This window comes from Stenella coeruleoalba (assembly GCF_951394435.1).
Source record: "Stenella coeruleoalba genome assembly, chromosome: 5".
NCBI classification, from domain to species: Eukaryota; Metazoa; Chordata; class Mammalia; order Artiodactyla; family Delphinidae; genus Stenella; species Stenella coeruleoalba.
This window is the reverse complement of record NC_137150.1, coordinates 49546947-49563473: the sequence shown is the minus strand read 5'-3', so window position 1 is coordinate 49563473 and position 16527 is coordinate 49546947. Positions and strand designations below refer to the sequence as shown.

The 16527-nt window shown below is 41.5% G+C and overlaps 1 protein-coding gene across 4 annotated transcripts in view; it reads left to right on the top strand.

Annotated features, from left to right (window-relative positions):
* TNIK (TRAF2 and NCK interacting kinase) overlaps positions 1-7062 on the top strand; it is a 414235-nt gene extending 407173 nt beyond the window's left edge. For all 4 annotated transcript variants that reach the window (XM_079921223.1, XM_079921222.1, XM_079921221.1 and 1 more), the window contains one exon: positions 1437-7062. In XM_079921223.1, the coding sequence (XP_079777349.1) occupies positions 1437-1520 (84 nt within the window). In that variant the 3' untranslated portion in view covers positions 1521-7062. The remainder of the gene's footprint in view (positions 1-1436) is intronic.
* The last annotated feature ends 9465 nt before the right edge of the window (positions 7063-16527 follow it).

Genomic DNA, 16527 nt, shown 5'->3' with positions numbered 1-16527 from the left:
AGAAAAGAACGTGACAGGTTGAACAGACCTGCATCTCTTGGTTCACTCCCGTTCCCCAGAAGCCAGGCTGGTCTTAGTCTGGCCCTGGAGTAGCCAACTACTCTGACCTGGTATGGTCTGGTGTGGTCTGGGTGGACAACAGCTGGGGATGGCAAGGATGGTCCCAGGCCCTTATCAGAATACACCAGAAAACAGACCTGACCCCTAGTAAAATTCCAGCCCCCGCCTAGTCTCTGGGAATCATAAGACTAGGAGTGATCTGGGCACGGACACCCACACTCCAGTTCATTGAAGTCCCACCCCAGAAAGCCAACGTCAAGTCACGACCACACCCTCAGCAGCAGGCTGGGACCACACCAGCATCTGGGGCCTGAGGTTTAGAGCCAGGGCTCACAGAACCTGGAGAGAACAGCAGCCCTTTCTTTCCCTCATTGTGTTCCCATGGGTCCTCTGTGCTTCCCCGTTTTGATTCACTGACCCTAACAGTAGCTTTACTTACATATGTAGCATTAGCTGAAAGATGAGCATTTCCACAGAACTTCCGAAGAAGTTGTTGGGAGAGACAGCATTCTTCTGAAGAAACTGTGGGAGTGAAGTAGCAGAGACTTTATACTAATGACAAAAGTAAATGCCTTGGACCAAAGTTTGGTGTTGGCTGACTGAAGGACTGGGCCACAGCCCAGAATATTATTTTGCTGGGCAGTGGTTCACTGATGTTCAGCTCAAGCAAGCAGTACCCCAAATTTTGCTCGCTTCTCTCAGTCGTTTGATAAGATGATTTAGCAGACCCAGACCGAAGGGACTGTGGTTCTCCTTACTAATGCCATGATCTCCTTTGGCCTAGGATATGCATTCATCAGCAGAGAAACCAAGCATTAACTCTTGGAATGCCAAAGTGAATAGGCATTAAACACCTTACCCTCTCTGACCAGAACCACTTTTTTTTTTTCTTAATTGAGAAATGAAGTTGTATAGTAGTCAGTAGGCCCCAAATTCCCCCTTGACTTTGGAAATGTGAGAGGATTCTCTTCATTCCCAAAGTCTGCCCTCTTGTTATCAGGGGAGCCCCTGTGGCTTTCCAGAAATTAACAAAGGACGTGTTGTGTCCTAGACCAGAAATCCAGCATATTATCCTAGCACAAAACTCCCTTGTAAAAAGTGAGCGCCCAAAGGGTTGTTACAAGTCAAGATATAGCCCCTTCTGGGTCCCTGAAGGCCAATGCCACAGTCAGTCATAGTAACCTTCATAGGAATAAAGGCAGGGATGTTTACAGAGGATGCACTGTATTAAAAGGCACTTTATAAACACCAGCCATTAAGTCTTAAGAGCTGACACATGGCAAGGATAGGACATGTGAGAGAAAATGGATGGACGGTTGAAGAAAAGAGGGAAAGAAACCATGCAGTTGAACTAACTTCTTTTTAATTTCAAACAGGTATTTTTTGCATCCGTGCGATCTGGAGGAAGTAGCCAAGTGTTTTTCATGACCCTCAACAGAAATTCCATGATGAACTGGTAACAGAAGAGCACTTGGCACTTATCTTCATGGCGTTATTTCTAATTTAAAAGAACATAACTCATGTGGACTTATGCCAGTCTAGAGGCAGAATCAGAAGGCTTGGTTGACCATACCACTTTACCCTTTTCCTCTCCCTCCACCCGTCCCAGTACAGTCCATCTTTCAATGTTGCAGCCTGGTTGAGAAGGAGAGAAAAAGGTGGCAGGAATTTCCAGGAGATCCCCAAGAATGCTGCGTTGTCTGTGGACAAAGGTGGACCATGTGCTCTTCGGAGTTAGGGATAGAAACAAATATTGTGTGCTCTTATGATTAAGCTGTGTTCTGGTGGGTTTTTGAGTTTTATTTTGTTTTGTTTTTTTACCTTTTTTCTTTACCCCTTTACTTTGTAAGAATGGGGAAAGAATGCATACTGAGAAAATGTCTGTTTTTAATTCTGTCTGCCTGCTAGCTTTAAGTATACAATGTGTTGTAAAATTTCCAATTTCGAATGGTGAGAGACAGCACAATAAATGTACCTTATCTCTTTACACTGAAGGCCATAACTACATAGTGGGGTAATTGTAGAACTCTTTTGCCTTCACGAACCCAAAAGGTTGCTTTTTGATAGCAACTGCTAATGGATTTTTAAAAGAGAAGAAAAATACTAGTTTTCCCCACTTGCGGGAAATAGATTTTAAATGGCTAAACTACTAGCCTTAGACTAATAAAATCAACTACCATTTTTGTGAGTCTGGCAGGCCCTATTTTATATGGCCCTGTACAGAACAGAGTGTGTTGAATGGGACAGTAGTGCCATTGAGTTGAGTTGGCTCTAGTGAATGAGGGACTCTATAATACAACATTGCCTCAGCGATTATGCAACAGATCAGGGCAAAAGATGGGATGACAGAGGGGGTCAGACAGAAAGAGCTTCTGGAAACAAGCTAAAAATGTATATACACACACACACACACACACACTTTTTTTTTTTCCAAATGCACAAAACTTCCCAGCTAAGAGGTCACTCTGTTCGGGCTTCGTTAGGAGTTAAGACTTTGTTCTTTCTGGGAATTGGAGAATAAATAAGATCCAGGCTCTGGTCGTTCCCAGCTTTCTCCTGAGGGTGCCACTTTCCCAAGATGAAAACTGTGACTGAAAAAATAATAATAATAAATGTTTCTGAGCTGCCTGTGTTCTCTCTGGGTTGGTGAGAGAAGGGACTAGACTACTAAGCCTGCCTGAGACCCAGCGGGCATCATTGGTTCAGATGTTATAGAACTAGAAAGCAAGGCTTTGGCCAAAATTCTGAGACCCTAATCATTTTACCTTCCTCCAAATTACCCAACATATGGTAAACAACATTTGTGCAGAATTTGTATGTATTTCGTTCAGGTTGACTTGTGTCCTTATAGACTCTTACGCGGATGATTCGAACTTTTACGTGACTGTCTGGGATTTTTTTTTCCAAAGCTACCAGCATGGCCGCCTGTGGTATCAAGGTGTTGCAAAACGATATCTGTGTTGCGCTTCCTGTTTTAACCTACCTCGTTTCGTTTGTTTTGTTTCACTGTTCATCACAGCAGTGTTATCTCCAGGAGACATATAGAGAGCTCAACTGGCAATCTCAGGTGCACTTGATATTTTAAAATAAAACAGTAGTTGACCAAATTGTTCTTCTTAAAAATTTGAAAAAAAAAAAAATCCAACAACAACAAAACTAATGTGGCTTGTTTCTGGAGAAAACAATGACTCTAAACAGATCAAAAAAAAAAAATCTATGATCCTACTGATTTTGCCTAAATACATGAGCAGCTGATGTGCTATTAATGAGAACGAAATACACGTTAGGAAAATGGCGCCATTTCAATCTGGTGGCTTGGGCAAGGGGGGAACAGGGAAGGGGAAATATTCTAGTTCTGTTATAGATGATTCTGCCCCTCCTGTAAAGGTGGTTGTCATTTGCATTTATTTTAAGCAGGTAACACAGGAATGGAATTGAGGATTATCTTCAGGCAATCACCAAGATGTCCTCATCGTGGTCCCTTTAGTGCTCAAAAGCAATGATATCCTCCCGTTCTCATTTTTACTGCTAAGGTTCTGCTGCTGAACAATATTATCTTCACAAATTCCGTGCAACAAATTCAGCAATAACGTTGTGGATTGAATTTAGCAACTACTGTAATTGGATGCTGACGTGGACAAGATATATTGATTTGGGTCTCATCCCCGCATGTGATTGCCACCAGCTCTTTATATTGCTGCTGTGGTATTTTAAACCAGAAGCTTCTTTAAATTATGTTGCAAACTGATCTTTGTTTTTATGTTTTGTTTTGTTTTGATTTCTAAGTGGTAAGTTCGAAACACACAGCTTTAAATGATTTTTTTATTGTGGGATTTGGGTACAGTTAAGAAATAAAAGGGAATCATTGTGTTTAAACATAAGGTAGTTTGTGAATGTATTTTTTAAAGCCTAGATTCATTGAAACAAAAAATCATAAGAGAACAATATTAATGCAGTCTTGTTTACAGTATGTACAGTGACATAACATAGAACATGAGCTTTTCTGGTGCCAACAACAATAAAACACAGACGTTAAACATCAAGCCATGCCTTTTATATTTTTGTACAAATATCTTACACAGAGTACAAGGCAAAACCAAATTTAAAAAGGGCCCCCCACAAAGCTGTGCTCCTTAAAAGATTTCTAAAGAATTCTTTGAAGCTTTTATCTCCAAAAATACATTTTCCTCCATCAGGACTGGCCCTAGCCCTGAAATACTGAGGCCTAGGTCATGCAGAATATTTCAGAATAACTATTCTTGGGCCCGTAACAATTCCCAACTTTTTGGTTTGCTTTAATTCTTTATTCTTTTTTGGGGGGGGGGGGGCAGGGGTGAGCGGGTGGTTGTGCTTTTCATCCCCCTTAATATCATCTTAAAAATAAAATGAGCCAGTTCTAGAGATAAAATCCCCAGCAGGAAAAAATAAAACTAAAAACTGAAACTAGTTTCAAGACCAAAGAAATTTTTATTAAGATTTCTATACAAAGAGAAACTGAGCCCTCTCTCCCTCAAAGTTAAGTTTCTCTAGATCTCTTCTGTCCTTGCTACTCTCAATTGATAATCAGGCAGTAAAATCCACTGCAGCTGCTCACACCATCGTCGTGGGCCGGGGTCTGTCAGGTGACTATCATTGCTGAGTGCTAGTCGGGGACGCTAGAGAAGATTCCTCCATGCAGTGGGTAATGGGAACAGCGGACCTGTAAGATCCCTTCAGATGGGGAGAGTACTCTCTCTCCATGCCAATTACATTCAGACCATTGTCCTTGCACACAATATAAGTGAAGACAGCTTGCACCAAGTGCCACATAAAATCTAATGACTCTATTTAGATATCATTTTTCTTGAAGACTTTCAAACAGTGCTTCAAGAAGGCTTAGAGCTACTGCAACGGTATAGGTTAAGGCACAGATGACATCCCACAAGGCCACTCAAACAGGGACTCCATTTTTCTAACACTTTGACACAGCTTTCCAAGACACGCTTCTTACATATGTTGCATCAAGTACACATTTTTTAAAAGCATCTTAATTCCTGGTTGTCAAGACCTACTAACAGTTTTCTGTCTGCTCTTGTGACTTATTGGTAATTGGTGTCTCTGGTCCCTCCTGTGCAGTAGATTAGAAAGAGATGTGAAATTCAGGCCGGAGCCATTTTGGTTTTGTCCATTGCCAGACAAGAAGCGGCTGAAGTCTGACCTCACATTCCATGAAGTTTAAAAAAAAAAAAAAAAAAATGTTTTCCCTACTAGTATGTGTCCCACTTCCTGTCACTGTATTCTTGAAATGTTGAAGAGCTATTTGTGTTAATAGTGTGTGCTGTCTTTGAAAGTCTGCTTGAACAGGCATCACCTGCATTTGTGCTGACTGCTTTCAGGTATAAGATGTGCTACATTATTTTTTAAGAAAGAAGATGCAGTTACTGGTCAAACTTTTTTTAACCTTCCGGAGGAAAATAGGAGAATACCCATAACATGCTGATGGCAATTCTGAATGACGCTGCCATGCTCCCGATGTTCCCAAGTCTCCTGATTCTATGTTCTGACCATCTCAACAGTTTCTGTGAATTATGAGTTACCTTTTAGTTCATCCCGCAAAATTTTAAATCTAACTATATCAAAGAGTAACAAACACATCCAAAGCTGGCTTCCCTGAGACTATACAGTTACAAAATAAAATCCAAAAATCTGAATTTTATTTCATTTACCTGCCAGCATTTCTCATAAATACCATTACATTTTGGCCTTGATCAGGATTGCAATATCGAGAACCTTAAAATGTGCTGCTCTCCTTTTATGGGTCCCAAAATGGGTATAAACTGATCTTCTTTCAGAAGCTCCAGCAAAAAAGAAAACCTCCTGAGAATTTGCAAGTTCATAACTGACCATTTGTACATGTCTACCAAATATTTTCTAGTGTTGTTTGATTTGCATACTGTATCACTGTTCTGGGACTTTTTCCGTAGACAATTAGAATATTCAAAAATTTGCATAGCATCAAACAGTATGAGACCATAACTCTCTGCTTTGAACTTCATTCTTCTAGGGCTGTCATTCCAGAAAATGCCAGAATGCACCAAAATAAAACTCATAAAAGCATTTTAAAAGCAAAAATCCCTGGATAAGTTTTGAGATATTCTAAATTCAGACCAAAATCTTTGACTCTGTCCATGATGCCAAACATTTGGATGAAGACTAGAAAATACAGTTTAAAATAGAAATGCTCCAAAGTTTCCAGATTTTTGCTTTGTGTAGATATCTTCAAACTAACTCAACTCTTTGCATGATAGGGTTTGGTTTTGATGGTTTGTTTTTATCACACTAAATTGCATTGCACAGTTGAGGCTGGGCAAATACTGGAGGAAAGGTGAGTTTTCATTTCCAGCAATGGATCATTGTTTGTCCATAGCAAATATCCATGCCCCAGCTGCCTCTTCCTCCTATCTCTTCCCCTGGGGTTAGTATTAAGGAATAGTAATTCTGTATTATGGTTTATTTAAAAACCTCAGACATCACCCTGAATCAGAATTTCAAGTGTTAGGTGACAGCAAGAAATAAATCTGCAGCAGGAAAAAACAAAAAAGGATGACAGCTTGGATGAAGTTTAAAATTGGATGTTGTGAAACTATTTTTGTGCATTTTAGCTATCTTTTTTTACAATGTTAACATAACTGTAGAAATGCCAAATTTATAATATTGGAAGGGAAAACTATCATTTCGCTATGCCTACAAGTGTTTACATTGTTTAAATCTCCAGTTTTCTAAAGTGTTTTAAATTGTCAAAAACGTGCTGAAACTGGCTAAGTCTCACCTGTGTCAGGGTATAAAAGAAGAAAATCTTCTTGGCATATTTTCTAGTCTGAACCTTTTGGTTACTTTCAAGTATTTTTTTTTCCCTGCATTCAAAAAGCCTTCAGTTACTGTTGTCTAAGTTTGTTCCAAGCTGTAGTTAGAAATGATCTGATAGGTTCTAAGCTGGGGTTTTCCCATACTGTGACTGCCACACCCTGGAATATACTATTTTATGTTATCTCTATCAAAATGTGAAAAATAAAATATTGATAGTAGTAGGACGCCTGCTTGTTCTTCATTGCCACTTCCAAACTATTATCCCTTCTTCCTTCTCAACACTTCAATGCTTTGAAGCTCTTGCCATCAGCCTATAAGTTCTCCAGTTACCTTCGGTCACTCCCCCTCTTTGCTTCAGTATCTTGGTTCTTAGCTCACTGTCACCATCTCCAACACCACCCTTGATTAATTCTTGGTGATTTCAAGAACCACTTAGAGAATCCCTGGCTTCTCAGTTTCCTGATCTTGAACAGTGAAACTTACCAATTACCTCACCACCTCCTAAACTGGTAGCAGGCAATTCTTCCCCTTTGCTCTAGGTGGATCCCATCCACTGTCACCAAATAAAGGTCATCACCCCAAAAATCTTCTGTGTCACCAGCTTGACTCATTCTGTTGGAGGGCTGCACTGCATTCATGCAGCAATCTCTTGTGTTATAAACACCCTGGGCCCCACTACCATCCCTAACTGCCATCTTACTTATCTGTTCCCCTTCACACAAAAAAAATAAATCAGCTTTCCATCCCCACCACAAGCAGCTCTTGCTAAGGACACCAGTTATATCCACACTGTCAAGTGCAATGGCCAGGTCTCTGACTTCGTGCCGTTTAATTTACCTGCAGTCTTTAACACAGGGAATAACTCCTTCCTTCTTGAAGTATTGAATAGTTTCTCAGCTCTGGGACATCCCTCTCGTGTTCTCTCACCTCTCTGACCATTCCTTATTGGTCTCCTTTGCTGAATTCCTAGAGTGCCCAGCACTGGACATCCCCTTTCTAAGTGATCTCTTCTAGTCTTGGGGTTTGAAAAACCATCATATTTTTATGAATACTCATATTTTTATCTCCAGCCCTAATCTCTTTTCTGAGAGCCCGATTTATATGTCTAACTACTTACTTGGCATCTTCATTGGATGCATAATTGACATCTCAAACTCAACATATTTAAAACTACACTAATTTGCACCCCACCTACAGATCTACTCCCATTACAGTCTTCTCTATGTCAGTAAATGGCAACTTTGTTCCTCCAGACCAGAAGATCTTATCATTTCCCTTCATTTTTCTCCTTCACATACCGCATGCAATCCATTAAAAACAAAACACCTTATTCCCCCGCACCGGCCCACTTTAGAAAATACCCATAATCCAAGCTGAGACCATGCCACATTTTGCCTGAGATGACACTTTTAAAACATCCACTAATATACCAGTTTAGGCCACTTTTCTGCTCAAGTGGTCAGTGTCTTCCCATCTCACTCAGAATGTCAACGTCCTACAGTGGCCCATAAGGCCCTAATAAATCTGACCTAGCCTTTGCTCCATTCCCAACCACCACTACCATTTCTCTGACCTCATCTACTGTTACCCTAGTTCACTTTGCTCCAGCCACACTGCCCTCCTTGCTTTACCCAGGAGACCCTCAAAGCATGCTCCTGTCTCAGGGTCTTTGCCCTGGCTGTTTCCTCTGTCTGGAAAGCTCTCCATTCATGTGTCTGTATCATGTGCTCCCTGCTTCCTTTGGGTCTCTGCACAAATATCCCTAAACTATCAGAGACCTACATAAAATAATTTCCAATCCCCCACTTAGTCTCTGCCTTTCATAGCACTTATCAACATCTAGTCTGTTCACTGGCCTATCTCAAGTACATATAATAATGCCTGGAAAATAGTAATCACTCAGTAAGTATTTATCGGATGAACGAATGAATGAAAATAAATAACAGAGTTTGGGGATTTTTTATGAAGGTATAAAACTAAAAGTTCATTTTCATTTCAATATCAAAACAAAAAGCTGTGTCCAAAGTCTATATCATAAAAGCATAGGTCTGCTTTCATGTAGATAATGGAAAACCTAATGGATGTCCTTTCCTGGAAGGCTATTGTGGATGGAAAACACCTCGCTATAATCCTGGCTGTACTTTCTTGCTCCATGAATCATCTTAACAGGCCAAGCTGCAGGGTTGGAAGAGAGGCTGTCATATAGAACCTTGAGAAAAATGTATTTCAAAACCATTACATTTATACAGATAATGATCCATTTTAAGCTACTGGCAGTGCAATAAGTACAGAGTTACTAGAAGTGGGAAGAGGATACTGAATTTTGTTTTCTGGTCTAAATGTTTAAAAATGATAACAACAATTTTTTTTCTAAAACAAGAAATAAACAACATTAAAGGTATTCTGCCAAATGCAGCTTCAAGAAAGCCTAATGACATTCGGGTCTTATGATTCTTCCAAGTGACAATAGTTCTGAGGCTTCCCTGGGCAGCCTCTAACATCTGTATATATTTAGCTCCACTGAATGTTGTTGCATGAAGTTTTGTTGTAGGAAATTGACACATGCCTTCTGACGAATTTATTGTTTCACTCAGTCTTGTAAAGGTCACAGCTTGTAGTTTCAATTTGTTCAATCATGTATTTCCCTGCTCACTTAATAAAAGAAATATTTTAAAAAATAAAGGAAGAAGATAATGAAATGATGTAATATGAAGCAATATAACAGTGAAATCATTTTTTTTGTTCCTCTATTATTTTCCATGCCTTTTCACAAATCTGTTGAGATGAAAGATAATATATAATTCGTGCTAAATAGCATGGGTGATGGTCTTAATCAATCTTTTCCAGGACCAAAGCCACTTCTGGATTCCATGGTACTTAGCTGTAGATTCCTGGAGTCCTTTACAGAAGATACAAAGCATTGGTTCCAGGTACAGGTAGAGAATGTGGAACAGACGCTGAGAAATGCCCAAGGTGTCAGTCGTTGTGAACAATCTAAGCATCACAAATTCCAGTTGTATAGACACCATAAATGATTTTAAAATGAGTTCTCAATAATTTATGTGAAAATATTTGAGTGCTGGTTTTCTTTAAAATGGAATATCACCAGCTTGAAAACATGTTTTTATACATCCATAAGCAACTAAGTTCATGTCCCATGACAATAACAATTTGAAAGAAGATCACCTCCAGCCAAGAAAAATAGTCATCTTGGTTTCCAAAGTTCAAAGTTAATTTACCAGATGGTGTCGTGAGGACATGGACTAGCAGCATCATGGTCTGACCAAATGTTTTAGCCCTACACCCAGTGCTGCATGATCTCGGGTCATCTTGGATTACTAAACTCCTTTAGTAAAAGAGATGCCAGGGCTTCCCTGGTGGCGCAGTGGTTGAGAGTCCCCCTGCCGATGCAGGGGACGCGGGTTCGTGCCGCGGTCTGGGAAGATCCCACATGCCGCGGAGCGGCTGGGCCCGTGAGCCACAACTACTGAGCCTGCGCGTCTGGAGCCTGTGCTCCGCAACAAGAGAGGCCACGACAGTGAGAGGCCCGCGCACCGTGATGAAGAGTGGCCCCCGCTCACCGCAACTAGAGAAAGCCCTCGCACAGAAACGAAGACCCAACACAGCCAAAAATAAATAAATAAATAAATAAATAAAATTAAAAAAAAAAAGAGAGATGCCAGTTAAGATTGAGGAATTTAGGGCTAGAAGGCATCACTGGACCAGAAAGAAAGAGCATAGCCTTCAGGTCAATCTGACATTTTCCCCTATCTCACCCTTCCTCCTCACTAGGACAGCCATTCATAATTGGAGGCCCATCAATCTGGGCAGGCCAAAGTTATCACCAGTCCAAGACAAAGGACAACACAGTGAGCTTTCCATAAAGCTCATTTAAAGACAGTCTTTAAGGAGGCAGCATGTTCTCACTGTATAGTGAAAAGATGTATTTGAGAATCTGGTGATGATATATACACATTCATTTCATTAAATGTTCTAGTTTGGTAAAATTAAAAATTGGCAGTCTTTTTGTTGGTCCCCACAGGATTTGGGGTTGTATGGGGTTTTGTTTTTGAAATTTTCCTGCTTAGTAAAAAGTTTTTTTAATGTGGTAATAACTGCTCTAGAGTACTTATAGAAGTCCAGATCTTTGTTTAGTATAGAAATGTACTGCCCATCTCAAAAATTGAAGGAATAAATATAGAAAGGGGGGAAAGGGGGAAGAGCATGATCCAGCATCAGGAACAAAGCAGATGCCCGCCCTGGTGTCCATAGTTAGACTTCTGACGCTGGCTTTATCCAGGTAAGTGGTGGTTAATTTCAGGCAGAATTCAAACAGCTTCCACAGGCCTAAGTACCAGTGCAGAGTGAACATGTGACAGAAGACATTGCACAACACAGAAGTCATCAACTAACTGCGTCCCAGCCACCTAATAAGCCTGAGTTTCCCAATCATTTTAAATATGATGACTTCCCATCGTAACCACCTACGAAACTAAAAAGCAGCAAAAAGTTCAGTAACACTTTTAAGTGAAACTGCAATTTATAAGCCATACTCATTTGAGAAAAAGTACTTATACATGTGAGTCATTTAGTCTACAAACAATGCTTGGTATATGCTTGGATACTGGACTCTTTGTTATAGATCCACAACCCCAAGCCCTGCTGAGGTCCCTGGCCCATAATTTGGAAAACGTAACTATAAGCATTTTCCCTAAGAATCTTCATTTGTATATCGGTTGTGTTTTATGGCAATGTTTAGTGTGTATATATTAACAGTCATTGGTTCAGTTCATCTTAATAAAGCTGCCTTATCACCTTCAAGTATCAGAGAGCTCAAAAAAGTTCATCATAGTATTTTTATTTTTTGCCTGTTTATATGCCATCTTATTTTTTAAAGTGTTTGAGACAGCCATGATCTGACTTTTGACAAGCCACCAACACAAACCCACCTGTGTAGAGAAAAGCAAAGCAACCATTTATTTACCAGCTGCTCTATACATAGCAGGCCTCACCACCGGACGCTAAGGCAGAAACAGCAGACGAAGAAATGATCCCTGCCCCTAAGGTGCTGCAGTCTCCTTTTGCTCCAGGGCAGCTGGGGAAGGCAGGGGAGGAATACAAACAGGCACAGAGACAATAGCGAAAGAAGCAGAGCCCAGCATTTGACAGAGGAATGCAGGGGCTACTATGGGACTGAAGAGAAGGGACCCTCTGCCTAGAATGGTTACGGAGGGCTTCCAGGAGCAGGTGGCCTTTACCAGGTTGTGGGACAGGAAAAAGGGAGAGAGGCATTCCAACAAGAGGGAGCGGCTTGAACAAAGGCACAGAGGAATGAAGAGCATGTGGGCCTGGAAATGGCAAGGAGTTCAGCATGACTAGAGACAGTGCTGGTGGAGCAGGAAAAACAATCACCTGAGTACATGAGTGTGGAGCACAGTCTTTACACCCCTATGCCAGTCCTCTAACATAGGCCCCAGGGCTTTCAAATTCCTGATTCAGCCAGCTGCCTGGCCAACGTGGGCAATGTTTGATGAATGAATCACGCCGTCAGTTAAGAACGCAGTGATTCCTGTGTGTTTGTGGTGAAACCCGTGAGAATGGATCATTTCGTGCATGTAATTCCCAGCATTCTTTTAGTTGCTGTCTGTAGGACTAAGTCCCCAGATTTCTTCACCGAAGCCCAGCTTTGAAGCATGAAGCAGGCCCGGGCCCTACTCGCCCAAACTCTCCTGGTCATAGGAATCACCCGCATGCTGGTTACTCAGGCAGACCTTCTGGAACACCCCAACCCTGCTCTGAGCAGTAGTCTGTAATTTGGGTGCCCGTGGTCTTGAACCACCCCCAATCCCACACTTTGAGAGACACTATACTTCTGGAGTTTTCCTTTCTTCCCCTTTGAACAATTCTGCATGTTTCCAGTATGTCTAGACACCAAAAGTGCGTGCAAACAACCACCCTGTTTCATGTTGTGCAAGCGTCTTGGTACCATCTTTCGTCCCAAGTAGGGATTGCAGAAGTCTTGCCCAGGTGCTGCTGTGACCAGCCAAATGGGACAAGCTATCTGGGCCACCGACCTCACTCCTCATCTACCATGCTACTGCCCTTCGTCACTGGTGCACACTCTTCCTCACAGCCGGGAGCTTTGCTACCCACGGGGGCCTAAGCCTCCTACTTGGAGACGCAACATTGCAGCCCATGGCCTCAGCTCAGAGGGCCTTGCCGAAGACACAGGACGCCTACCTGCTCTCCTACTCGGGTCATTTTCTTCTTGTTTTCTTGAAGTTAATAACACCTTTTACTTTAAGATATACCCTTTTAAAAGTACATTCTATTGCTATTATTTTTGCCTATTTGCATACACTTTGCTGTTCTTATATGGCTTTGAACTGCTTTTCTTTTTTCATGCTGACCCTCTTTCTATCTCAAAATTTCAAACCTCCATTGACTTTTACCATCTTTTTTATTGTCTCTTAGATTTAGGTTGAGATAAAAAATTTCTATGGCTACTTTAATACTTGTCTTTTTTTTGTTTTGTTTTGTTTTGTTTTTGGCGGTACGCGGGCCTCTCACCGTTGTGGCCTCTCCCATTGCAGAACACAAGCTCCGGACGTGCAGGCTCAGCGGCCATGGCTCACGGGCCTAACACTTGTCTTTTTATACTCAACTTCTAATTTCTTTTACTTAGCTATTTACTTTTTTAAAACTTTTTATTGGAGTATAGCTGATTTACAGTGTTGTGTTAGTTTCAGGTGTACTGCAAAGCTATTTATGTTCTATTTAACCTCTCCCTGTTATTTTTATTTTATTTTATTTTATTTGGCTGCGTTGGGTCTTTGTCGCTGCGCACGGGCTTTCTCTAGTTGCAGCGAGCGGGGGCTACTCTTCGTTCCGGTGCGCGGGCTTCTCATTGCGGTGGCTTCTCTTGTTGAGGAACATGGGATCTAGGTGCGCGGGCTTCAGTAGTTGCAGTGCGTGGGCTCAGTAGTTGTGGCTCGCAGGCTCTAGAGCGCAGGCTCAGTAGTTGTGGCGCATGGGCTTGGCTGCTCCGCGGTATGTGGGATCTTCCCAGGCCAGGGATCGAACCCATGTCTTCTGCATTGGCAGGCAGATTCTTAACCACTGAGCCACCAGGGAAGTCCAACCTCTCCCTTTTATTCGGCAGTTGTATTGATTTCTGCTTCTTTGTGACTTTAAATCCTTCTTACTTTGCTTTTCTCCTTTGAATATTCTTATGCTTAAATATCTCCATTTACCTTTGTATGTTATTTGCTTTTACGCTTTTTCCTCTTTTTATTTACATTTTGTGCTTTAATCTACATTTATATTCTCTCATTACTCTTAATTTCTTGGTCTCTTGGTTTGTTTCATTGGTCTTGCCTACTTTTTATATGTTCTAATTATTTGTTTCATTATGCATTTTAATTTTTTCCAACATATTTAAAAATTTTCCCTAATTTTAATTTAGAGCTCATTCTGTTTAACCCCCTCATTTTGTGAATGCAGACACTGAGCTGCAAAGAGAAGAAATAACTTGCTCAAGGTCTTAGGGTGGGCAGTGGTGGAACCTAAATAAGAAGCTGGCTCTTTTGGTGACCAGTCTGGTGCTCTTTCGACCAAACCACTCCATCAACAATGACCCTGCAAAGCGCACCCGTCCTCTTTAAAATAAAGAACACCTGAGTAGCATCTCATCCAAGAGCATTTGGTTCCTGAGACATCAGAGTCACGACTGTGATTCAATGTCAGTGATCACCCTGGAAGAAGGTTTTCCTTGGCCTTTCACTAAAAGGACATGAGAAAACAATAGGAAAAAGGGAAAGCTGAGAACTGGGACTTTATTTGTAAAATATATGGAAGAACAGAATCTAAAGTCAGAACACAATGTGTGAGCTGGGGGACCCTAAGCAAACAGACATCTCTGAGCCTCTGTTTTCTTATCTCTAAAATGGGGATCATGAAGCCATTCCTACCCTTCTCACATTTGTGTTATGTTGATCAGATTAAATCACCGATAAAAAAGCTCTTTGTAAACTTTGTGCATCGTTGTTATTATAATGCCCACAAAATTCAAGAGAAATGTTAGAAGAATAACTACATTAAAAAGAATACCATTTTTACTTTTTAAATATGTATATTGGTTTATCTAAAGAGGGAAAGAATAAGGTGCCTTTGCCACTCTCAATACCCAAAATCATATTTTTCCCCTTTTTTCCTTTTTTAAAAAACCAAATTACCTTTTTTTGACGTTCTGTTGTTTGATGCACATTTCCATTTGGTGCTCTTGGGTTTATAGTCCCGTGTTATATGCCTGCTTCATTCCTTAAGTTTCAATGGTTAAAAAAAAGTGAATAACGCTACCTTAATGAAAGATACTTTATAAGAAAGTTTGTCTTTAGACTCAGATTTGATCTTACTAATCAAGCAGTGACTTCTGTGGCAAACTCACGGTTTCTCCCCCGATCTAGTTCTCGCTTCCACCTTCCCAACAGCACTCTGCTACAATCTTTGTGGAAGTTAACGATGACAGTCGGAAAAAGCATTACCTTGTGCATCTGGTGCTTGAGATGCTTTTTGATTTCATTACTCAGTAAACTTTTCAGACAGCAATCTTTCAGTGCCTTGGCATCTGGAGCGGTGTTCTCCTAGGCAGAGCTGGCTCTGCAGCAGCAAATTAATGGATTAAAATGCTAAGGGAATTCTCACTGGCAAGAAATCTGTAAGGACAATGGATGAGTCAGGTCAGGTGCTACTGATAAGGACAAAAGGATCACGGACATTCTAGCGTTGGGGCCGCCTCCTAGCCAGTGCTATAACCACCAGAAATGAACTAGAATTTGTCAGTCAGGACACTTAGCTATGGGAACACTCGACCATCTCTTTGCCCTTCATTATGAAGCCATCGGCAAGAAACCTATCCCTATCCTTGCTGTGATCTTACATGTCTTGGAAGGACAAAATTTCAGGGAACTTAGAGCCTAACTCTTCAGAGACCACGGCTCCAAGTCCCTGAGTGGTTCAAGGTGGGCTGGAGGGCTGCATCAGCAGTGCAACAAGAAGGCTCCTAGGACAGCACTCTTTCCTCCCCACCAAGCCACATCCCTGACCCTCTTCATCTTGCTCCCATCAGTGGCAAAACAAAGGCACCAGAGCACACTGTAAGGCTTGGTTGGAATCTTACAGATGGGTCAGGGTGAGAGACCCTGTGCTCTTGCTGTAGCAGAACAAAGCAATTTCCCCCTTCAGCTCAGCATAGGCCACCTGAGGAGCCTTTGGGAAGAGAGAAGAAAAAGGAGCGAACAGAAGTGAGAAGAAAGGCAGGACGCAAACGTGGGGTAGACTCCAGTTGTGAGGGGAGACCGTGGCCACCACAAAGGAGGGCTCCATTCCGCAGCTGCCTTGGACATCCCTGGAGGCTCAGAGGATTGCTTCTAGGACAGTGCACACTGTGTTTTCTACTGCATGGAGGCACCAAGGCCCTGAGCTTCCATTTTTGATGTACTCATTTGACTCACTGATGAAAAATGAAAACAACTTCCTCTCCCCACCAACCACCACAAAGTGCTTCCCCAAACCCAGTCGCCCTGTTCAAAGAGGGAAGATGATATCAAGTTGTAAGGGAGC